General features: G+C 39.4%; 1 protein-coding gene across 7 annotated transcripts in view; it reads left to right on the top strand.

Annotated features, from left to right (window-relative positions):
- The window catches only part of plxna1b (plexin A1b), a 223,494-nt gene extending 202,473 nt beyond the window's left edge, over positions 1-21,021 (top strand). For 2 of the 7 annotated variants that reach the window (XM_028445792.1, XM_028445788.1), the window contains 12 exons: positions 1,382-1,524; positions 3,119-3,375; positions 6,262-6,328; positions 8,205-8,351; positions 9,217-9,376; positions 10,376-10,479; positions 10,644-10,740; positions 13,698-13,888; positions 15,467-15,636; positions 15,964-16,176; positions 16,291-16,441; positions 17,556-21,021. In XM_028445792.1, coding sequence (XP_028301593.1) covers positions 1,382-1,524; positions 3,119-3,375; positions 6,262-6,328; positions 8,205-8,351; positions 9,217-9,376; positions 10,376-10,479; positions 10,644-10,740; positions 13,698-13,888; positions 15,467-15,636; positions 15,964-16,176; positions 16,291-16,441; positions 17,556-17,651 — 1,796 coding nt within the window. In that variant the 3' untranslated portion in view covers positions 17,652-21,021. Of the gene's footprint in view, positions 1-1,381; positions 1,531-3,118; positions 3,376-6,261; positions 6,329-8,204; positions 8,352-9,216; positions 9,377-10,375; positions 10,480-10,643; positions 10,753-13,697; positions 13,889-15,466; positions 15,637-15,963; positions 16,177-16,290; positions 16,442-17,555 lie in introns of all 7 variants that reach the window. The other 5 variants (XM_028445791.1, XM_028445787.1, XM_028445789.1 and 2 more) reach the window with 3 other exon arrangements.
- Positions 21,022-23,930: the final 2,909 nt, after the last annotated feature.

Raw genomic sequence — 23,930 nt, 5'->3', positions numbered from 1 at the left:
TGACAAGCAAAAAACTTGTTTGCCGAAAAGAAATGGGGCAGAAAATAGATTGGTTGAGTTGAAGAAAGAACACAGAATAGGTAGTGAAATAAAGGCCACGAGAGAACTAAGGGGACAAGTAAAAGATGGATGAAGAGACGCGGCAGAGAAGAGGGGAGAGAGGTGACCTCCACCATGTCACTTGGAGAGGAGGGGAGGGGGAGGACAAAAAGAGATAGGAGGAGAAGAACAGGGTGACACCAGCCATCTGTTAGTCTGGGCTTTGGTTTATTTGTTTGGGTTGTGTATTTAGGCGTTGGTGTGTTTTGGATGATGGTGTAGGGCACACACAGTTGTAATGGAACCATGTAGCTGTTTATTTTCCTGGAGGGAGTAATACATTTGTGTAGATATACACTATTATGGCTACAGGAGAGAGAGAATAGGATTGATCTCCTTTATCCCCTCGTGATGTGACTTACAGGCCATTGAAGTTTACTCGAAGAGGTTGAAAAACAGTGGATATCAGTGGCATAGAAAGCAACATTTGTAAAAACCCCAATACATGCACTCACCTGTAGGGTGGTTGTGTTTATGCCTGCGAGACGTACAACATGGAGTGACTGTGTGTGTGCGTGTGTGTGTCGCACTGACTCATGTCCCTGTGTTACTACTACATCCTTCAGCACAGACACACTGATGCCATGCTTAAGCTTTGTACTACTCCATATTGCTTTTAAAAACTTTGTCCATATTTAGATTGCCATAGGGATGCCAATTATTTTCTTAAACAATTTTTAATCAGTATTCCAAGCTCCAGAGCGGAATCGGTGTCTCATCAGATCAGAACGTTCACTTAGAGTCCATACTGAATACATTCTATTAAAGAATGGATTCAATCTTAATTTGCTAAAAACAAGTTAGGATTAGGTTGCAGTTATTAAACTGTTGTTTAGTTTCCATAGGCTTATCCTCACTCCAATGCAGGGCGTAGATCACTGCTTTAAGCCCTGTGGGGTCCACTCTCTGTGTGCATGTATGATTTTTCTCAGGGTTCTCTAGTTTCCTCCAACACACCAGCTCTTTGAAGTTTCTGAACTGGCTGTGGGAGAAAGTTGTGTGTGAATGCCATCGTTAGTCTTGTTTGTATGTTTGCCTTTTGATACACTGGTTTCTTGTCCAGGGGGAGGGGGTTACCCCGCCCTGTGCCTGATGGGTGCTGGGTTACACTCCAACAGAGCCGATACGTATAAATAAATATAACCCTAAAGTAAACTGGGATTTGGGTTCATTTATCTTTGCTAAATGCTGCAGCAACTCCTTTTAATAATGTTTGCCCTGTTTCGACTTTTTAGAACTTTTAATTTGCAACAGAATTCTAATCATTTTACTGTACTTACAGCCTTTGCAGAGTTGCAGACGGACATCCATGAACTCACTCAGGAGCTGGATGGAGCAGGAATCCCCTTCCTGGACTATCGCACCTACGCCATGAGGGTTCTGTTCCCTGGGATTGAGGACCACCCTGTGCTTAAGGAGATGGAGGTACGGGTCAGTAGAGAGCACTCGGCATGCATGCACACGCAAACACACACACGTTCAGAGAAGTCAACAAGTGATCAATGTATGGATTGATCTCTTTGATGTTTAAAACAGTTTTTAGAGTCATGGGAAAGCTAATGCTGTGAAATAAATGAATATATTACAGAATATACTACATTATTGGAAAAAAAATGTTCTTTGAAATGTTTATTTTAGAATTTACCTGCAAGGATTTTTTTTTGCTTTCAAGTTATTTATCATCGATCCTAAGGACAACAAAGACTATTTTATAAACACTCACTGTGAGTTAAGTTTAGGCAAAATAAGTTTTATTTTGAGTAAAAAGTATAATTCGAAGTCTGCAGTCAACTGAAAGTGTATCATTTCAGTTTGAGTGTGCCACACTAACACCTTTGTGCAGTTTCTACTTGTGTTCTCAGTAAGACTTTAAATATTCAAACAAAAAGACTGGCTGCAGGAGAAAAGTTAGGAGCTACTCTTGAGTTTGGCCTTCGTTAGCATCACCTGCTTTACTCTTTTTGGCTTCATGTCATCCAGTTCTTCCTGGTTTCTTAATGGGGCCTCTTTTTTTTTCTTTCTCAAATACAAGTGTTTTAAAATATTTTTGGGATATTTGATTTTATTTCTCCTGTGCAAACAATGCACTGGATTTCAACAAACGGTTGTCTTTTGTTTCTCAAAATTGGCTTTTTTGGCCTTGGTGGAAAGTAGATTTTGTGTTCCAATGCAGCTGTGGTATTATAATGCAAAAATTAAGATTTGATTGTTTTATAATATTGCAACAAAACTAGCAGTGCAACGTTTCCCAACTCCAGTTGGAAGCAGCTATTTCTCAGCCTCTCTAAGACTTGGTCAAACTGATAGATTGCCTCCATAGCACTGAGTCTGTTCACATGTTCAATAAAGCGCTCTTCTTGCTACAACTGCTTGTTTCTCAAGAGGGAACACTCTATTACTTCCATGATGGTGAGCTGCATGGACACTGTGGAGCAGTGAATCGTGCACTTCATTCCTTTCTCTACATTAGAGGCATGCACATGCCTCAAATGGAAAATACACTCCGACACTCAGCTGACATGTATGTAAAGTTACGACTGCAGGGACCGGCCTTGGAGACATTTCGCTATCTGCTTGCGCTATCAGCTGTATTCCAAAAGCATGCTGTAGCACGACATTGGATTTTCATTTGTATGGCCCAGGCAATCACAGGCCACAGTGGTGCACTAGCAGGCAGATCAATTTCTTATTACAGCATGACGCTCACATTTTCACTGCAAACCTTTGTTTCATGAAATAGGAAGGCCTGCTCAATGCATTTGGAAGGAAAGGATGAAGGGGTGGGGTGGGGAAGAGGAAAGAGGGGGGCACAGTGATGCTGTATAATACTCTTCTTTAAGGCACACTTTACGCTACCGTTTTTATAGAACCTTATTTGATTATTTAACTCTGTTCTCTATACGCTTTCTCATCATCTGCGTTGTTCTTACATTGTTTACCCTAACTTATTTACCATCATCTTTCTCTATTTATTCATTATTCTTTCCCATTTTCATTCATTTCATTCCCTCTCTTTCAGGTTCCTGCCAACATTGAGAAGGCCCTGACATTGTTTGGCCAGCTATTGACCAAAAAGCACTTCCTGCTGACCTTCATTCGCACTTTAGAGGCCCAGAGATCATTCTCCATGCGAGACCGGGGCAACGTAGCCTCCCTCATCATGACTGCGCTGCAGGGGGAGATGGAATACGCCACAGGCGTCCTCAAACAGCTCCTCTCAGATCTCATCGACAAAAACCTGGAGAGCAAGAACCACCCGAAGCTCTTGCTCAGGAGGTATGAAAATGGAGTTAGCAAATGGTCACAACTGGCTTGGACAGCAAAACATGTCACACATGCACTGATGGTTTTTGTACTGGGGATTCGAGTTTGAGATGATGACCTTTCGTCAGCACAGCCATGGGTTTATTATTGTTTTGAGTGTGTGAGAATGTCCTTGTAGCACACGATTCATTTAGAATTTTTTTTTTTGCTCTTCCATCAACGCATCTGCCAAAGCTTTCAAATAGTGCTGAAAAATGTTATTTACAATAGCATTTTCAGTGTAAATGCCAAAATGTTTGCCCTCTTTTCATAGTAAATGTTAAGGGGAACATGTGAAGCAGTGAGTGTAGCTTACCAAAGCATATGTGACATTATGCCACCCCTGTCTACAAGCCCTGTTCCTGTTAGAGAGGTTTACTCTCCTCAACATTGGAGTGCATGTATGTTCAGTGAGGAGATAAATGGGAAAAGTAAAGGAGAATGATCAGGTGGGGTGAAAAAAAAAGGAAATGGGCAGATTGAGAATGGTTGATGGTGCACAGTGAATGAAGGAAAGTGCTGATTGACATGAAGAGGAGAGAGAATGTTTGTAGCTAGTCCTTAGAGTGCTGCAGAGAAAAGGATGGAGCAATAAACATATGGTGGGAGTGGAATAAAGAACTGATTGAATGTTAGAAGAGCAAAATAGAAGAAAGGCAGTGATTTTATAAAAAGAAAATGGCGTACCATGGAAGAATATACATATTCAAAGAAAGACACAATTAGCGAACCGGCCGGGCTCCAGATAAATTGCAATTACACATTTAGTGATAAAAAGTTACTTTCCCCCCTTTTTTCTCCTCCTCTGAGAGATATTTAATTAAAAATCTAATCAAATAAATGACTCTCAGCCAGTATGCTGGTGTGAAGCCTTTTTCAATCCCCTCTCGGGGCATACGGTCACAACACGCTGTCCCTGTTAACTACACTATCCTCAGGAGTCTGTGTTAATAAGTGCAGCAGTTGTTACTCAAGATTTAGCCAATTTTTTTTTTTCCTTGATTGGCAGGCTTTAGAATTTTTTATTTTTAGACCTTTACACTAAACTGATCCTATGGTCTACTTCATTATTGATTTGTGGCAAAGCCATCTAATTTGTACAATTTCAACCCAGTCACACTAGCCAGATAGGGTAAATCGTTCTCCCATTACACAAGTCGTTTCTTTGTTAATAAGGAAGGACTGAGATGTTAAAAAGGTTTTTTTTTAATGGTGGATTTTCTGTAGAGGGCATGCAAATGTACAGGTGTAGTTGGTTGTAAGCCTCAAATGCAGAAGGAAGGAAGAAGGCAAGCAAAATGGCAAGCATTTTAATGTAAAGTTGATTTAATTAAAAATCAAAAACCTACAAAGTACAAAAGCTAAGATTAAACAAAAACTAACAAATTATCAGGGAAGTGAAAAATGTCTAATGGAGAAGATTGTGCAGCCACTTCCTGTCTTATTCACCTTTAAATAGTGAGGGAAGGTAATTAGGAGATGAGAAACACCTGGCTGAAAATGGGGTGTGATGGCACAGACAGAAATCCAACAGACAAAGACAAAACTAAGAACTTAATGCTGACAGAACATGTTACATCCCAGAGATTATCAAAACAAGACTAAGAGACGCAAATACAACAAGAAAACAAGGCCAAATTTAACCAAATGTGTCATTAAACCAATTGAACTTGGTCGGTATGGCTCCTAGCCTTGGTTGCCAATCGCCATAAAACTACACAGAAGAAGAAGAATCAACTGAAGTGATTCGAGAGACACACCCAGTTTCTGACACACACACACACACACACACACACACAGGTTCAAAAGCACTCATTTTAAAGGCAAATTTGATTTAAAATGCGCATCACTCTTCCCAAACCCCCAATTTGTTACTGTGGATTTACATTTGCCAACTTCGGCCTTTCCTGCCTGCAACCCCTGCTGCATCATTTTTCATTTTATATGTTACTGACAGTCTTGGAGCAAAGGAAAAAAATGCAGCTCTACATACATCAAACAGTCAAATGCAGAAGTTTCTGGAAACTGGGAGTTCATGCCTTGTTCATGCTACATTTTTTGACCGATTTGAACTTTTTGACTGATGCAGTTTTAAGATTCTTTAAATGTCATAGAACAATAAATAAATGAGAGATGACTTCAGGAGAAACCATAATTTTGACCAAATGTTCTGTTTTTGCACTGAACTTGGCCAAGTTAAGGTCTTAAAGACTTGAATTTTTTGCATGTGTGGGACTGCATTTTGTCTCTCTTTGCGATTAGGAGAAAGGAATGAAGTAGAGAGTGAGCACGTGAACCTGGTGATGATGACAATCCTCAAGGGCTGCTGTCGTCTCTCAGGTGTTAAATAAATTAAGTCTGTTAATTACAATACCTTTTAATTGCTCTGTTTTTCATTTCAATCGCAAGCCTGCACTTGCTTGTTTAAGTAGTGCATGTGCAAAGGTTTCCCCCTCGCTACCCGGCAGGTTTGTGATTAACGACAGAAGTTAGTGAATTATACTAATTGCTGTATTTCTAATGAAGATAAGTGGCTTTGTTTGGATGTAAAAGAGACGTGACTCGGGGTGAAACAATAGAAGGAATTGAGGGAGTTTGTTTTGCCAGGTTAATTAGTTTTTTCGGGTGAGCGGATCAGGGAAGGGATCGAAAGTTTGAAGGTCAACTCTTTAAGACGAATACATGTGCAATTAAGTCTCTGAAACACTTCGTTTTTGATCAAATTATGGGTTTGTAACCACAGATAAACAGAGCAAGAGGGGTACCTCTTAAACTTCTAAAGGTTTAGCACTGCTTACCCTGTTTTTTACCTCATATAACGTCCTGTCTCTCATCTATCTCTTTTTCTCTCTCCCTCAGAACCGAGTCCGTCGCTGAGAAGATGCTCACAAACTGGTTTACCTTCCTGCTTTACAAGTTCCTCAAGGTAAAAACATTATACGTACATTTTTCCAAGCTAAAGCAGCAGCACTGGTGTTTGAAAAAAAGGAAATGTGTTGCTAACATACAGACTTTCACAGCTGCAATGTCAGATAAGGCAGTTGACAGGAAACCTATCCTCTACCACTGCCTTTCATGTGTTGAATTTTTCTTTTTTTGCATTAAGGAATCCACAGAGCCTGAAGCGCTGTCCAGACTGAGCTTGCCATGTTGTTGGGCTTCCTGTAGCTTGTCGCGCTAACCTGTCTTCTCTTTGAGCAGTAGTTGGATTGTTCTTCAACCAGGGAAATGTGTTTGTCCTTGTCTATGTTTTTATACCTCGGAGCTTTGGCAAAGTAAAATATCCAGACATCGTTTCTATTTCGGTGCCTCTGCACCACATTTTTGATTTTGAATTCTTGCGTCTGAGTTTACATCAGAGAAAGCCTTAAACTGTGCGGATTTCTTGTTACCAGGCTCTGTGTTTAAACATCGCTATGGCTAATTGGTTGGCAGCAGGGCCCTAAGCCCCCACTATGGCAGGCATTCTGTTAGACGCTGATCCAGCCAGGCACCCTGGGGCCCCTGGATTAGCATGTGGTTGGGAATGTATCGGTTTTGGGTTTGCATGCATGTGTGTCCTGGGTTTTTAAATGAAAGTGAACAAGCTGAATAGATTGCTTTTTTAGCGTTAACGCCCATCTGTGACATTTTGGATCCCAAAGAAAAGTAGAGAAATGTGAATGTTTGACAGGATGTGAAGGGGTTTCTATATAAAAAAAAAAACAATAAGGGGATGGATATTGATTAGAGGATAGGAATGTGTTTGCTTCAGATTTGAACTAGCTTGATAGCGAGTTATTAGCACTGCTTTTATCCATGCCTCTAATTTCTCAGGGGTCGTGTAAAAAAGAGAAAACTTCAGTGTTCAGCCAGGCGTGAATGGAGATGTCTAAAGGTCAAGTAGTTGTTCTAAGGGATGAAGCTTTTACCTTCCAAAAGGTAATGGCAGTAAAGAAAGAAATCCTTTTTTCTATTACCCTCTCCTAAAGGTTCACCTTTCCTCCTCTGCACTCAGTTGTTTGTCAAAACAAGGCTTCAGTTGAATTCTCTGAGTGCCTCCTACTTTTATTCCTTTAAGCTGGTTTCACTGAAAAGAATTCTATTCAATCTTCAGTGGGTGGCTGCTTAATTACATACTGCGTGTAGCTGTATCTTCAGTTAAATCCTTTATATAATAATGACACTATCGTTCTTTATTGTATGCAGCAAGGGTCACTGAGATAAAGATACAGTGAGAACAAGAATTGAATATCTGTCTAAAAGAAACAAGACATACAGTAAAAGCAAGCAGTGCTTACTTGGCAAGCTAACTGAAGAAATGAAGAAAAAAAGGAAGTGTGTGTGTGAAGGAAAGAGTGACAAGGGGGGGCAACATCCCGTTGCTTGTTGCCTGGTTGACACGTCTCTCACACCAAAGTGCTTCTGCAAGTGTTTTTCAGCCCTCAGTCGTTAACCTTCTATTAACTCCTCCATCAATTGCCAGTCACACAGACTTTCTCAGGTTGGTGTTAGTCACTCGGTCACAAACAGTGTTTTGGTGGTTTTTTACTCTTAAAATGGGAAATGCCTTTAGTGTGGTTCCTGATTTGTCTGTAGCCTGCTGTTATCCAGCAGAGTTAAGTCCTCCATCGAGTGGCTGGACAGTTTTATTAAGTGACTCGATGTTGTACTGGTCAAGTTTTCTGCACTTGTGTACTTTTCCACGAAATAAGTTTGTATTCACATTTTGATCTATTGGCTGTTCCTTTCTCTTTCCTCCCACTGTAACGTCTTCTTCTCCTGGCTTACTTCTAACCCCATTCTCTCTGTCTTTTGTTCAGGAATGTGCTGGGGAGCCTCTCTTCATGCTGTACTGTGCCATGAAGCAGCAAATGGAAAAAGGACCAATAGATTCAATCACAGGGGAAGCCCGCTACTCCCTCAGCGAGGATAAACTTATAAGACAGCAAATTGACTACAAGACATTGGTCAGTACACGTACGCGTACACACACACACACACACACACACACACACACAGTTGAAACCAAGGTTGGGATCAATTGTAATTGTAATTGCGTAATTGATAATTAATTTATAATTATGGCATGATTAAATTTGAAATTGTAATTGAAAAAATCTGTTGCGGTTGTAATCATAATTTAAATGTAATTGAGTTAAGATAATTTACTTTGTAATTGTAATTCTATGGAAATTTCAATGGAATTTCATGGAAATTGTTCATTACTATGTTTTAAACGCTTAAAACTGGGGAGCCAGATCTATGGCTTACATACATTTGTAGTTAATAATTATTAATATGTGTTTTATACTTGGGGATCATTTCACCATACAAAAAACAATTGAAATGGAGGGGTGTACTGACCCAATACAAAAACAATAAAACATTAAAACCATGTGTATTTTACTGCTGATTTAATAAGTTATAAGAGATGCTAACAGAAAGCTAACACAAGACAAAGGTACATTTTTTGGGGGGGCTTATTTATTAAAGGCTCAGTACTTGTGATTAATTGTAAGTGAACTTTAGTAATTGAGAATGTATTTGTAATTGACTTTCTAGGGGAAAATAATTGTAATTTTAATTGGAAAAGACGCAGGTCACTGTAATCATAATTGTTGTAATTGAGCATGGATAATTGAAAAAAGTTATTTGACCCCAACCCTATTGTTTCATTTTGTTGATTATAATCATGTATGAATACCCATTTTATATTATTTTCATTTTTAGGACATTGCATTGAATCGTATCTGCTAAGATAAGATGTGTGTGGTCCTTTTGAGCCTACTCTGTTCTGTTTTTAAATACAACCTGTACCTTCTGACTTTGTAGACACTGCACTGTGTGAACCCCGAGAATGAAAACGCTCCAGAGGTGACGGTGAAGAGCCTGAACTGTGACACCGTGACACAAGTCAAAGAGAAGCTGCTCGACGCTGTGTACAAGGGTACCCCATACTCACAGAGACCAAAGGCCTCAGATATGGATCTGGGTAAGAGTCACACATGCACACACACACACAATCACAGTGTGGGTAGAGGCGCAAAACAATTTTTAAGAACTATTCAGGAATAAAAGCCATGAAATTGGAAACATTATTAATATCAGATTGTTTGGAGTCTCAATAAGTGACAGAAGCCAAGGTTGGGATCAATTACAATGACAACTCAATTATGATTACGGTAAGCAGCATTTTTTCCAATTACAATTAAAATTACAATTATTATTTTACCCTGAAATCAATTACAATTAATCAAATCCAATTAATCACAATTGCTGAGCCTTTAATAAATAAGCCCATAAAATGTAACCGTCCTCTTGTGTTAGCTTTCTGTTAGCATCTCTTATGATAACGGGTCAGTTTTGACCCATGCCTTAAATCAGCCGTAAAATACCCCAAAAATAGAAATATTATCTATCATCTAATTTGTTTCTCATCTCTTTGTTACCATGTTAGGCTTCCTAATCAATGGTAATTTTGGTGTTCATATATATATATATATATGATATAATATATTTGGTGTGGGCATCTGACCCTTTCTTCTGTCAGTGTACCTCATACCTCTAGATTTCTTTTTTCTTTTTTTTAATGGTAAAATGATAATCAAGAGAACCGACAGGTAAAGTTGATGTGAAGCATATTTTGATAATGGTTTACTACATAGGCCTGTGTGTAAACCATAGAACTATAACATGGTTCGCAAGTTTTGCATTTAATTACACTGTAAATTACAGTTTTTATAGAATGTTCATGACAATTACAATTACAAAGTCAATTATCTGAATTCAGTTGCATTTCAATTACAGTTACAGCAGCAACATATTTCTTTAATTCAATATTAAATATGCCATAACTGTAATTAATGACCAATTTCACAATTACAATCATCACTGACCCAAATTCTGACAACAGCACCTCAAACATCAAGTCTTTGTAAAACATGAGCACATAGTATCTACAAACATGTCTTCTAAATGTGTGTGTGGGCAGAATGGCGACAGGGAAGAATGGCTCGTATCATCCTCCAGGATGAAGATGTCACCACGAAGATCGACAACGACTGGAAAAGACTGAACACTTTAGCTCATTATCAGGTACCCGACATGTTACGTGCCTCGTGGGTAGTTTGACTCATGCCAGCCTTGTTGGTTCTTTGAGATGACTTTTTTGGTTGTAAAGTTTAGGAGCAGTAGAAGAGGGGGGAGGGGAAGCCTTTCATGCAGATTCATTTAAACACTTTTCTGAATTCCTGTTTCAGGTGACAGATGGCTCAGTAATCGCACTGGTGCCTAAACAGAACTCGGCGTACAACATCTCCAATTCCTCTACGTTCACCAAGTCCCTCAGCAGATATGGTACGAGAGAAGGTCTGTGTGTGTGTTTGAAAGTTCATCAATCAATCTTTAACGCAGGCTTTTGCAGTTTTAAAGCAGGATGCTGGACTGCCATCAAATCACCAAACATGTTAAACATTGTCATTCAAATTCTTTTTTGTGTAAGAAAACAGGAGTTGGATTATCTGTGTCCCTTTTCAATTCAATATATGCTTATTGTAGAAATAGGATAATCTGACTACACTGAAATACTACCATATTTTCCGGGCTATTGAACTCATCACTGTATTGGCCGAATTCCAATAATTTAGTAATTTTCCAAGAAAAAAAAAAGCCGCTCTGTGACATAGGCTGCCCCCTATTGGCTGATGAGGATGCCCTTCAAACGACTCGGCCAATCATAACAGGCAGGTCGGCGGGCTGTTATACTCTTATTAACGGAGGTTTCCGCATATTTTCTGATCAGTTTCAGCGGGCGATGTTCCATCTCCACATGAAATCACATCCTCACTGCCCTGCGTCTGCATATCACTGCATTTATAGCTTTTTATGGTCAGTTTTTACTGGGACCAGACTGATACTCTGCTCCCTCCGCCCCCACGCACCATCGCCTCAACAGCGATCACGTCATGTTCAAACTCTGAGTCAGAATCCGGAGACGATCGCTTCTGAACAAACGTAACGTGGTTATTTGGCAACTTTATGCTGTCTGTTGTCTCTTTTTATCACAAACTGGCTGATTTTTACCTTATCCGGAGTGTTTAAGCACGCTCTCTCTCTCTCTCTCTCTCTCTCTCTCTCTCTCTCTCTCTCTCCCCCTCCGTGTATGTTCGTGTGCGTGCGCATGCGCATGCGTCAAGGCAGCTGTCAGGCTCAGAGTCCTGTGTGTGATCACTTCTGAACAAACCAAACGCAATGATTTGTTTATTAATAACTACTATTTAAAACCGACTATGACATTTTACATTTTAAACCTTATTGTACTGTTTATTTGCTCTTCCCACCAGAAATGCATACTAGCCAGCACCGCTCCTGGCTCCTCATTCCACAAACTTCAATTTATAGAAATCTTATTTTCTATACAAATATATAAATAAAAAGCAATATTCAGCAGATGTATGATTTCTGCTGTCACTTGCTCCGACGCAATTCCCCTCCACGATCGGACGCCGTCCTGCATAGGACCATGACGCCTCCGTCCTGTTATTTAAGCTGAGTGCTTCCACTTTCCCACGTTATCCAAAGCTCGTTTCTGAACGTTCAGTTCACTGTGATGTCAGTGACTGTTACAGTTAACTCATTCCACTGTAGGGGACTGTCAGTAATATTCTGCCTCCCGACACCCGCTTTCACTGGATACATGTGTGCAACTGACTGAAAAGTCCAGGAGAAACATTACATGTTGTTTTTTTGAAATGAGAAAAAAACCAAAGTAGCTGTAGAAAGGTTAGGAGAACATTAATGTATCCCTTTAAATAATTTTAATTTACTTCACTCTGACTTGTTCATAGCCGCTCTGTGAGCATTACCAGTCCATTTGTGATTCTCCTTTATAGTGCAGACATCTGGCTGACAGTGTATCTGTGAGCCAGCTGAACTCTATATGGTCCCTTAACTTCAACGTGCGCTACTTTTCTTTCTGAAGGGCATGAAGCAAACAGCATAGCTGCAAGGTGCGGCGTTCTCTCCCAATGGGAATAAAAAAAAAAAACTAGCAAGAAAATATCTTTAGCAATAAGGCTGCCTGAAATAACATGTAGCCGATCTTCACAAGGTTCAGACATTGTTCATGAGCCATCAGTCATGTATTTTTCCTTTATGTGAATCTAATCTTTGCTTCTTTGAGATCTACTTTCTATTCATTCTCCATTTTTTGTATTCTATTCTATACTATTTCCTGTCTATGTGGCAAACTCATACATTCCCACCAACACCCCGTTTGATCATAACTGTTGAGTTTCACCTTATTCCCCATCTCATCTTGACATTTTTAACCTCGCCATCCTTTATTGTCATGCAAGCAACAAGCGTTCAAAGTGGAAGCTTTATTTTCTGTCACAGAAGTAGGATCAGTGTCCAATAAAAGAGAGAGGGCAGGAGACAGAGTTGATTCAGGAATGAAAGAGTGACATATAGTAAGAGGACGTTGTCACCCATGAGAAATGCACTGAACTTTAAAGATATTATCATGCTCTTTGAGCATTTTTTTGATTAATTATATATAAAGGACATTATGGTTTTGTGTCTGTAGTTCAAATGAACATTTACCATATTTTAGCTGCTTACACCACATCACTGCTTTTTTTTTTTAGTTTTACTATTCCTAACATATGTTCCTGGTGCTGAGACACTGCAATATTTTCATGCAGTGTTGATAAATGAGGGCCATTTTGTGTAGTTTTGTTGAGTCATTTTGTGAAAATTGTTTATTTTTTTGCTGTTGTTTTTTGTGTTCTTGGAGTCATTTTGTATATTTTGTTTCATTTCTGTGTGTTTATAGTCATTTTGTAAATGTCTCTCATTTTTGTTGTTTTGTGTATTTTTGCAGTAATTTTATAAATTATTTTGTCATTTGTGTTAATGTGTTTTCTATATTCATTTTGTGTAATGTAAAAAATTTCATTTTATACATTTCTCTATAATTTTTGTGTATTTTGAGGTCATTTTTGTGTATTTAGGAGTCATTTTGTAAATGTCTGTCATTATATGTATTTTTGCTGTAGTTTTGTGTTTTTAGTCATTTTTGTATTTATTTTTGGGGGCTGCATAAAATTAAATTAAGGGCCACATGTGGCCCCTGATCCACCTGTTGCCCATGTTTGTTTAACATTGTTTCATCTTTGCTACCTACATCCAAGTCATTCACCCTTATCATACCACTTTTTTCCCCCAGCTCGCTTTTACAAACTGAAGCAACCTGTTTCTGCATTTTGTGCTGCAGTTTTGTTTGTGTCACTAAAGTCATTTTCCCTGTTTAGAGAGCATGTTGAGGACAGCCAGCAGTCCAGACAGCTTGCGCTCTCGGACACCCATGATCACCCCTGACCTTGAGAGTGGAACCAAACTGTGGCATCTGGTGAAGAACCACGACCACTCAGACCAGAGGGAGGGAGACAGAGGCAGCAAGATGGTGTCTGAGATCTACCTGACCAGACTGCTAGCCACTAAGGTGACTACAACCTGACATAACTAATCCTCCACTTCTGTCAGAAGCCTCCTCTGACCTTTGTTTGGTGGAGGTCTCTAAGCTCATTAACATTTTTCATCACTTTTCCCACAAAGACACATATGCACAGTCTTAATTAGGGAGCTGACCTTTGGCTGTTGGTCTGTTTTCTGCATTTTACTGCGACTTCTGTCTATAGCCTGAGGCCTGTGATCTTTACTCACTGATTCCTCCATGTTCCTGTAGAAACTGAGGTTTGCTTCTTCAGACGATGAAGTAGGTGACAAAATAGCTCAGATAAGTTCAAGTGTGCAGATACAATTTGTACATGGGCTTTTTATTATGCATATTTTACACGTCATTTGGCTCTAACACATCCAAATCAACTTGTTAGGTAATTATCCAGGTCTGCTGCAAGCCTAGGAACAAGCAACTATACAGGGCAGTGGCTCTCAAGGAACATGCATGAGAAATTTGCAATATTGCGCTTGCAACTATTAATCTAAATTCAGCCAATACTCGCAAATGTTGCGCAGCCGAGCGATTATGTCCAATCACCGCAACATTCCCGCAAGTTTGACCAATCCGACTAAGCCCATATCCTTCCGCCCTGGTACATCGTCATGTATGTACTGTATACACACTTGCTTCTCAGTTGTTGACACTCTCTCATTTACATTTACATGCAAATATCACAGCTAAACATAAACAGCCAGTGTCCTGATGTGTTCCAAGAAAGTGGAGGTAAATAGTTTTTGCATCACATGCAATATTTGGCTAAAACTAAAGCTTGTCATTCATTAAACGCCTCGAAGAATAGCAGAGACTCAACGATCACAGTCATGACAAGTGACCATGCATGAGTGAAGCAGTGGCATTCAGATCTATTACAGATACCTCGAGGCACGTCTGCAACGAGTAGCGCGCAGGTGCAGGCGTAAGAAAGTACGAGTGAATGCATTAATTAAAAGAAAGAATTTCTTTATCTATTCACGGGGATGCAGGTACAGTAATCTGTAATTTCTGTGGGTGTGTGGACGAGTGCATGATTGTCAAGTATCTCTGAGAGATACAGAGATTAGAGGCCTTTGCAATAATAAACGGGTCATAAACAGGTACATTTTCAAATTGACTTGTTTATGCAAAATTATGGAAAACAATAAAGCCTTAAAATACTGAAACATTTGCCACGATTGTTTTGAAAAAGCTGCCACAAAATTGTGCGTTTTAGGCCACAATTATGGGTATTTTTCTTTGTGTGTGTGCGCTCAGCTTTTTTGCAAAACTTAAGTTGCTCTACAACCTGGTGCTTCCGCTCCTTTGTTTTACTCATTATCTCTGGATTTTCATTGTTTGAGCTGCAGGTAGGAAAGTGCAAGGTTAACTGCATCACTGCTGCCTCAATGGGAAAATGATTAACATGCAAGGGAAAACAATAGGTTTGGGCAGGTTGGAGCAGTTTGTTCTTATTTATTACAGCTCCAACAGCTTTACATGGTTGGAAAGCTGGTTTGTTGTTTACAGAATGAGTAAAGAGAAACTGCAATAGATGCCTTCTAACTCAGTTATTCTTATATTCAGGGTACACTCCAGAAGTTTGTAGATGACCTTTTCGAGACCATCTTCAGCACAGCGCACAGAGGCAGCGCGTTACCTCTTGCCATCAAGTACATGTTTGACTTCTTGGACGAGCAGGCGGACAAACACTCCATATCAGACTCTGATGTGCGGCACACATGGAAGAGCAACTGGTGAGTTTGTGTGTGTGTGTGTGTGTGTGCGTGTGCGTGTGCGTGTGCGAGAAAGTACAGCTTGTTATATCTTATCTTAAAAGACCAAACTAGAAAATGTGAAACTTTTCTACACTGGTAGCATAGAAGAATGTGCAGCATCCTTATTTTCATTGCCAGGACGAGTGTTTTATTGCTCTGATTTTGTTGTTGATGTTGTTTAGTGTGTGTCTGTGTGTGTGTCTGTGTGTGTGTGATCTCTGCACGATAATAGCTTGTGAAATGCTTCCAACTCTGCTGCTTCTTTCCCTTTCCCTACTGATTCCTGTTTTCTTTAATCTCCCTCAGCCTTCCTCTGAGGTTCTGGGTCAACGTGATCAAGAACCCTCAGTTTGTCTTTGACATTCACAAGAACAGCATTACAGACGCCTGTCTGTCGGTAGTCGCACAAACCTTCATGGACTCGTGTTCGACGTCGGAGCATAAACTGGGGAAGGACTCGCCTTCAAACAAGCTACTCTACGCTAAAGACATCCCCAACTATAAAAACTGGGTAGAAAGGTTCGTAAAAACATCATTTGATTGTGCAATCGGTGGATTTGCCTCTTTAATTAAAGGAGTGTTGAACTTTATGGTCGTTTTATACGTGCACTTGTGTGTTTGTGTATTCTTTAGGTACTACTCTGACATCTCCAGAATGTCGGCCATCAGTGACCAGGACATGAGTGCCTACTTAGCAGAGCAGTCACGGTTACACGCCAACCAGTTCAACAGCATGTCGGCCCTACATGAGATCTACTCCTACATTGTCAAGTACAAGGACGAGGTGCGTCTTAGACTCATACAGATCACCCACTGATACAGGCACTATTTTGTGTAGCCACAGATGTTGTCCATACAGTACTAGATATGACCTCAAAATCCATCAAAAATGTGAAAACAAAAAAAGCATGCTCTTAGTTGCACTTGTTTTCTATCACTGGTAGTGTGCACCAGTGTTGGGGTCAATGATCATTAATTACAGTTATGACATCATTTACAGTAATTGTAATTGAAAAAATCTGTTGCTGTTGTAATCGTCATTGAGTTCAGATAATTGACTTGTCATGGAAATTCTATAAAAACTGTCTATTATAATACAATTAAATACAAAACTGAGTGTTACAGTTCTACGTCTTACACATGCATACAGTAATTAATAAAATATGTTTCATATCCAGTTTTCCCACTACCTGTCACTTCTCTTGAGGATCGTTTTATCATTTATTTAAAAATTGAAATCTAGGGTATACTGCACACACCAAAAATATGAATACCAATATCCTCATTGATTAGGAAGCCTAATAAGGTAAACAAAAGATGACAAATAAATTGGATGATAGATCATGTGTTGTAGTGTATTTTACAGCTGATTTAAGGCATGGGTCAAAACTAACCCGTTATAATAAGAGATGCTAACAGAAAGCTAACAAGCTAAGAGGAAGATTATGTTTTATGGGCTTATTTATTAAAGCCTCAGGAAATGTGATTAATTGAATTTGAACTTTAATAATTGAGAATGAAATTGTAATTGATATACAGGGGGGAAATTGTAATTGTAATTGCAAAAAATGCTTGTCATTGTAATCATAATTGAGCTGCAATTGAACATGGGTTATTAAAGACGTAATTGAAAAATGTAATTTACTCTAACCCTGGTGTGCACAGCTGACATGTAGAAATATGCAAAAGTAACAGACATCATTGTGGAAAATATCAGATCAGTTCACAACTATAACAACATACATCACCTTGTAATTTTTCTAATGGTGTGCCACAGGTGTGAGGCGTCTGTCGAGAGGCACATTAGATATTATTGTTAGAAGAGAGTTTCCAATCACCCAAGTTTGTCTGTCTCTAATCTCTGTAACATTGTGATTTGTTTCCTTCTCTGTTTGCAGATCTTGTCCGCTTTGGAACTGGACGAGCAGGCAAGGAGACAGAGACTGAGGAGCAAACTGGAGCAGGTCATCGACACAATGGCACTGACCAGCTGAGGACATTCCTTTGCCTCTCTCTCACTCCACGCTCTTTATTTCTCGCTCCTTCTACCCGTTGAAAAAAAAACAAAACTCCAAACTTTCAACAATACGACAAACTGCAAAAGGACAGCGGCGGTATACAGCAACACGGAGGGGGTTAGCAGAGATGGGCAAGCTTGTGTACGCTTACGTATGTGTGTGTGTGTGTTTGTGTGCAGCCCTCATGCATTGTGTGGGCATATTATGTGTGAGGGACGTTGGGACATTACCCACACATGCTGACATGGACAACATGTCCACTGACACCATTTTTTTTTACTGTGGGTGTTGGTGTTTGTGGTTGTTTGATTTTGATTTCAGGAGCTTTGTCTGGATGACAAGATGATCAGGAAATAAGAAGTAACGGAAGCCCAAACAGTCGCTCTGTACTTGGCATCACAAGCAGATCGGACCATTCTTTGATAAGCCAATGGGAGAGAGGCTCCTTAGGTCATGTGACTCCTTCAGTGGTCACACTTTTAAAGGATGTTGTTTTTTATGTTTAATTTGTACAAATGTAATCAACTGCCCACTCTCTGATCTCTCGCCACTTGTATTACTGCTGAATTTGCACAATTTACAGAAACGTTACAAAGGAAGACTATATAGATATTATATACAAATACAACTACGTTTTTAAAGAAAAATAAGGACGAAAACATTGTTTTTTGTTTAAAACCAATTAGTACCATAAAAGTTGAACACAATTTGATATTTCAAGTAAAGACAAAAACCGCAACGAGAAAGAAAAAAGCTACAAAAAGAAAGAAAAAAGTCGTACTGTGCCATGTTTTCTTTGAATGTTGTTTAGTGCAAAGACATTTGTTAGATGGAATGTGCTACCGTATGATTTTTGAATATGCCTAGTGACTGAAAAGAATTGTTTGAGTAATGACCCTTTGTCAACAAGCAAAGCGGCGCACAAAGCTACCCACCTCTTTGAGTTTAGCGTGTCGCCGATGTAACATGAAGCTACATTTGTTTCTCATTCAATCTGTGCAATCTGTTGGGTTTCTGAAAGCCAAATATATCCCAACGGGATTCTTGCTTTACTGCGGCTACATAAGTGTACAGCTTCACATGGCGAAACCTTCGAGGGCCAAGAAATGGCGGTTCAGGGAGTCATCGCTCAGCAACTGAATGCTGAAGTCGCTACACATGCACAACCTGGGATTGGGTTCTTTGGATTTGTCAGGTTGTGCGTTTGGAATCCATCCCTCAGTTGGTCGTTTTTTTTCTGACTCTGACCTGCAGTAACAAAACGTACATCTTGATGCCAGCAGGTAACAGTGAGCTCTGGTGGATCCAATGCTGTTTGAGCCGCATTCTATTAGTGATGATACCCAAAATAAAAGTGTTTGTCAACCTCTCACTATATAAATGAGAAATGCATAGCTTTTCATCTGCGAGGACAGTCTCAAATAAATCTGAGGTGACACACTTGTGTTCATTAGCTACACAGAGCTGAGTAATCTCTCTTTAGCCTGCAGCTCTTGTTTCAAAACTAGCCTTTTGCCATGTGTGGCTTAAGCTTTTTCTATTGCTATTCTCGTGAGATGATTTCTTTCTCTTATTTTGAAGTCTGGAAGTCATGATTTTGACTTTGTGGTGATAATTTCCCCTTGCTTGCAGAAAACCAAACTGTGGTCTGTATAATATTATTTCTGTTGATGTTTAATTTGTAAATTGTATACTTTTTAATGATGAACAAATGCTGTTTGCCATTTTTGTTTTAATTTGCAATCAAGTTATTGCTTTTTTTCTCCTCTGTTTTTATTTTTAATGTGTAAATTGTACATTTTACGGTACACAGAAGACAAAATTCTCTTCAGTTTTTCTGAAGTGGAAGTACATGACCGAACTCGAGGTTTGTTTTCCGGATCTTTAAGATCAAAAGGAATTGATGGAATCCAATGAGCGTCTGTGTCGTGATGAAAATGTGACTTGCTGCTTTAAATCTTCTTCTTTGTTTTTGTTTTTTCTATCAGACATTAGGGCTGTCATTTAATGCTGTTTGCTTTTCAACTCAACCCTTTGCCATGTCTAAGGGGGGCAATGACTGCCACTGCAACATCCATACAAGGCTATTTCAACTGGATCCTCTGTAGAAATGATCATTCACTTCAAACATTTGTAAGGAACCTTTTTGCCCATTTTCACACTTTTTTGATTGGCTGACTTTTCAGGACCTCCACAAAAAAAGCTGAAAAGCCAGTACAGACATTTGAAAGAAAATTTCTTAAAATGTCTCGTACTTTAAAGGAGCATAGGGCAGGGTCTAAAAATCAGACTCTATAGTGACACCGCGGTCGTTAGTGTAATCACAGTCATCACCCAAGCCGCCGTGGGAGCGCGCATTAACTGTTTAGGACCAGAGCACAACTGATTAGATACTGTAACTAGAGGAAAACACAGAGAGGATGTGCAGGGGCCGCCTGTGTCTGAAGGTGTGCTTTTGCAGTCCCCGTGTGCCGTCTGTCCGGTAAATGTCTGGCAGTCTCCATTTAAAGGAGGTCCCGAGCGTGTATGCAAAGTAACCATGTGGCCGCGGGGCTCACATTCATATGGTTTGGTGCTCCTCAAATGAAAATGTATGTCAACAGCAGTCAATGAATGGGTGTGCTGTACAGGACGGACAAATTAACATAATCCTGGCAAAGGTACAAAGGAAACATCAGCTTTTCCTATGCAGTGACGTGTAAAGTTTTTGAGACTTGCAAGATTTCAATCCATTCTCAGGTTCATGCTCTATTTATGTGCATTTTCCTTAAATAAATGACTCACAGAGCTCAGCTTGTTGTTTGCATGGCTACTTGCCTTTTAAATTGACCTGCTTTGCAAGTCGGCATATAATTTCGTGAGAGACTTTCCATCAATTCTTCTCCGTTCTTAATTTATGATGACTGACTACACTATTAGAACTAATTTGTTCCAATTCCAGTTTGTGTTTTTTGACCTCAATGACCATATCATGGAGTTAATGCGTAGTTAGTGCGGCTGCATCTAGCGTGGACACAGCAAAGTCATGTCAATCTCTCAGCTCCCCAGACATGCTCTTTAACAATCCCATACCGACTTAGACTCAGAATAACTCACAGGCATCATTCTAGTTATCATGTGAACTTTCTTTTGAAATAATGGATGTTTCATAGGACTCTTGGAAACACAAAGCAACAGGATTCCTGAAAATGACTTTTAATACTACAATAACTGCTACATTTTTAGAGTTTCAGACTTGTAGCAACTGTTACAAGTTTGCAACATTCATGTGTAAATATTATGTTATTTCCTATTTTGCAGATTTACTACTTGTAAATAAACACTCATCAACAAGAGATTAAACATTTTTTGATAAATAATGTCATTTGGATGTTTCTATTTGTCTTTGTATGCGTGTGTGTGTGACTCTAGATTTGAAATCATTCAGAGCGCTTTATTATTAGACGTTTTTAATCCAAAAAATTGTGAAAACACTAGCATAAAATGCCATCTTTTTATTTGAAAATGTATGGTTGTTAAAGCTATATGAACATTTTTCTAACATAATCACCATTTGGTCTCACATAGAAAACTTGAGACCTGTGGATTAAATAGGAATGATTGATCTTCAATTGAAAATCAATAACTGGCCGTGAATAATAGAATGCCGACACTGTTGATAATTGTCTGAATTGTCCCACTTGAGAATAAACAGGATTGCATGTGGTCGACCTTGTAGAAGCAGGTGAAGGCGGTACACTTTGGAAATGGGACTTATCTGTGGCAGATATGGCATTAAGATCAGACATGAGAGCCCCATTTTATGTCCTTATTAATGAAGGTTCAGATGCCTCGGTTGTTCCGCAGCATTTTAACAAGATTTGGTCGACTGGAGCATGAGGAAATAGATGGTCTGACACAATGAAGAAACGAACCAAACCTAAAATAGGTGAGACGCTGCCACACAACCCGAGGACGATAAGTAAGGCAATGTTTTAACAATCCTTCAAAACTGTATTGAAGAAATAATGGTAATGAACAAATACAACTTTACTAATGACGGAAAGGAGGAACTAAATAACCTAAGCACAACAGAAGCAAAAAAAGAAAAAGCAGTATTGTGTGTGCAGATGCTACAAACATAGAGCATGCTTGTTTTCCAACAGTGCTTATTCTGAAATGTTCCTGATACTTGTTATACCTACTCATTATTGTGTCTGGAAATTATTTTTGTTGGAAGAAAAATTACGGTGGGCCAAAAAGTATTTAGTCAGCCACCAATTGTGCAAGTTCTCCCACTTAAAAAGATGAGAGAGGCCTGTAATTTTCATCATAGATAAACCTCAACTATGAGACAAAATGAGCAAAACAATCCAGAAAATCACATTGTAGCATTTGTAATGAATTAATTGGTAAATCCCTCAGTAAAATAAGTATTTGGTCACCTACAAACAAGCAAGTGTTCTGTCTCTCACAGACCTGTAACTTCTTCTTTAAGAGGCTCCTCTGTCCTCTACTCGTTACCTGTATTAATGGCACCTGTTTAAACTCGTCATCAGTATAAAAGTCACCTGTCCACAACCTCAAACAGTCACACTCCAAACTTCACTATTACCAAAACCAAAGAGCTGTCAAAGGACACCAGAAACAAAATTGTAGACCTGCACCAGGCTGGGAAGACTGAATCTGTAATAGGTAAGCAGCTTGGTGTGAAAAAATCAACTGTGGGAGCAATTATTAGAAAATGGAAGACATACAAGACCACTGATAAGCTCCCTCGATCTGGGGCTGTTTCTCTGCAAAGCGACCAGGACGACTGATCCGTGTAAGGGAAAAAATAAATGGGGCCATGTATCGTGAGAATTTTTAATGAAAACCTCCTTCCATCAGCAAGGGCATTGAAGATGAAACGTGGCTGGGTCGTTCAGCACGACAATGATCCCAAACACACCGCCCGGGTAATGAAGGAGTGGCTTTGTAAGAAGCATTTCAAGGTCCTGGAGTGGCCAAGCCAGCCTCCAGATCTCAACCCCATAGAAAATATTTGGAGAGAGTTGAGGGTCCGTGTTGCCCAGCGACCGCCCCAAAACATCACTGCTCAAGAGGAGAACTGCATGGAGGAATGGACCAAAATACCAGCAATAACGTTTGACCTCTGTCATTGCCAACAAAGGGCACATTACAAATTATTGAGATTAACTTTTGTTATTGACCAAAATACATATTTTTCCACCATAATTTGCAAATAAATTCATTAAAAATCCTACAATGTGACGTTATGGATTATTTTTCTCATTTTGTCTCTCATAGTTGAGGTATACCTATGATGAAAATTATAGGCCTCTCTCATCTTTTTAAGTGGGAGAACTTGCACAATTGGTGGCTGACTTTTTTTGCCCCACTGTATTATGTGTTATGTGTCTTTCCAGACTTACCTCAAACTCAATATTTTGATTTCAATTTTAGCTTGAGGAATCAACAAGTGCCTTTCCATTAATTTCTGTCTACTGCAGCTTCTTATCAACATCCAACGTTGAGCATTATGTGAAAACTACAGGTTAAACACTCAAATCCTATTACCTCTATTATTGTAAGCTAAGTCTAAGAATTTAGGTTTACTGATGGTAAAATATATCATTAACAAACCTTTGTGATTTCCAAGAGAAATCTAACAAAGGAAAAAGGGGCAATTATTTGTACTTGCTTTTGAGACAAAGCCTTTTGTAAAGCTTTTTAAATGTTGGCAAATTTGCACATATTTAATGTCACATAGTTTTACAACTTATAGAACCTTGCGACTGACATCACGGCACATTGACCCATCTTGGAAGATGACGGCCCTATACGGATGTGTTTACTTGAATGATACTGTTGTTTTTGACTTATTGAAAGCAGCCCATGTGCTAAACGAATGTCGAAGGTTGTCTCCCTTTGGCCTCAATATGTCGGAGGTCTCGGATTATGTTGACACTCTACCAGAAGCTGAGAGAAGTCGGTACAAGGAGAAACTGGGTCTGATCGGTGGGAATGACCCCTACAACGTTCCTGTTGACAATTAAATGGAATGAAGATGTCTCTTATTTCTCGGGGGAGTGAGTTATCCTGACATTGTGAACTACCTCGTCTTTATATCGAGCTCATACACAACGGACCACATGAAAAGGTTCAAGTGACTGGAAGCTTACAGCCAGTTTGTTTGTGGCTGGATTTGTGAAGTAGCTGCTTTTATTCACAATGGACTCCATGTGGTTAAATCCAGGGTAAGAAGGCTAATTT

Source organism: Gouania willdenowi, chromosome 5 (genome assembly GCF_900634775.1).
Source record: "Gouania willdenowi chromosome 5, fGouWil2.1, whole genome shotgun sequence".
In the NCBI taxonomy this organism is placed as follows: domain Eukaryota; kingdom Metazoa; phylum Chordata; class Actinopteri; order Blenniiformes; family Gobiesocidae; genus Gouania; species Gouania willdenowi.
The sequence above is the reverse complement of the archived record's forward strand: the minus strand, read 5'-3'. Positions and strand labels throughout refer to the sequence as shown.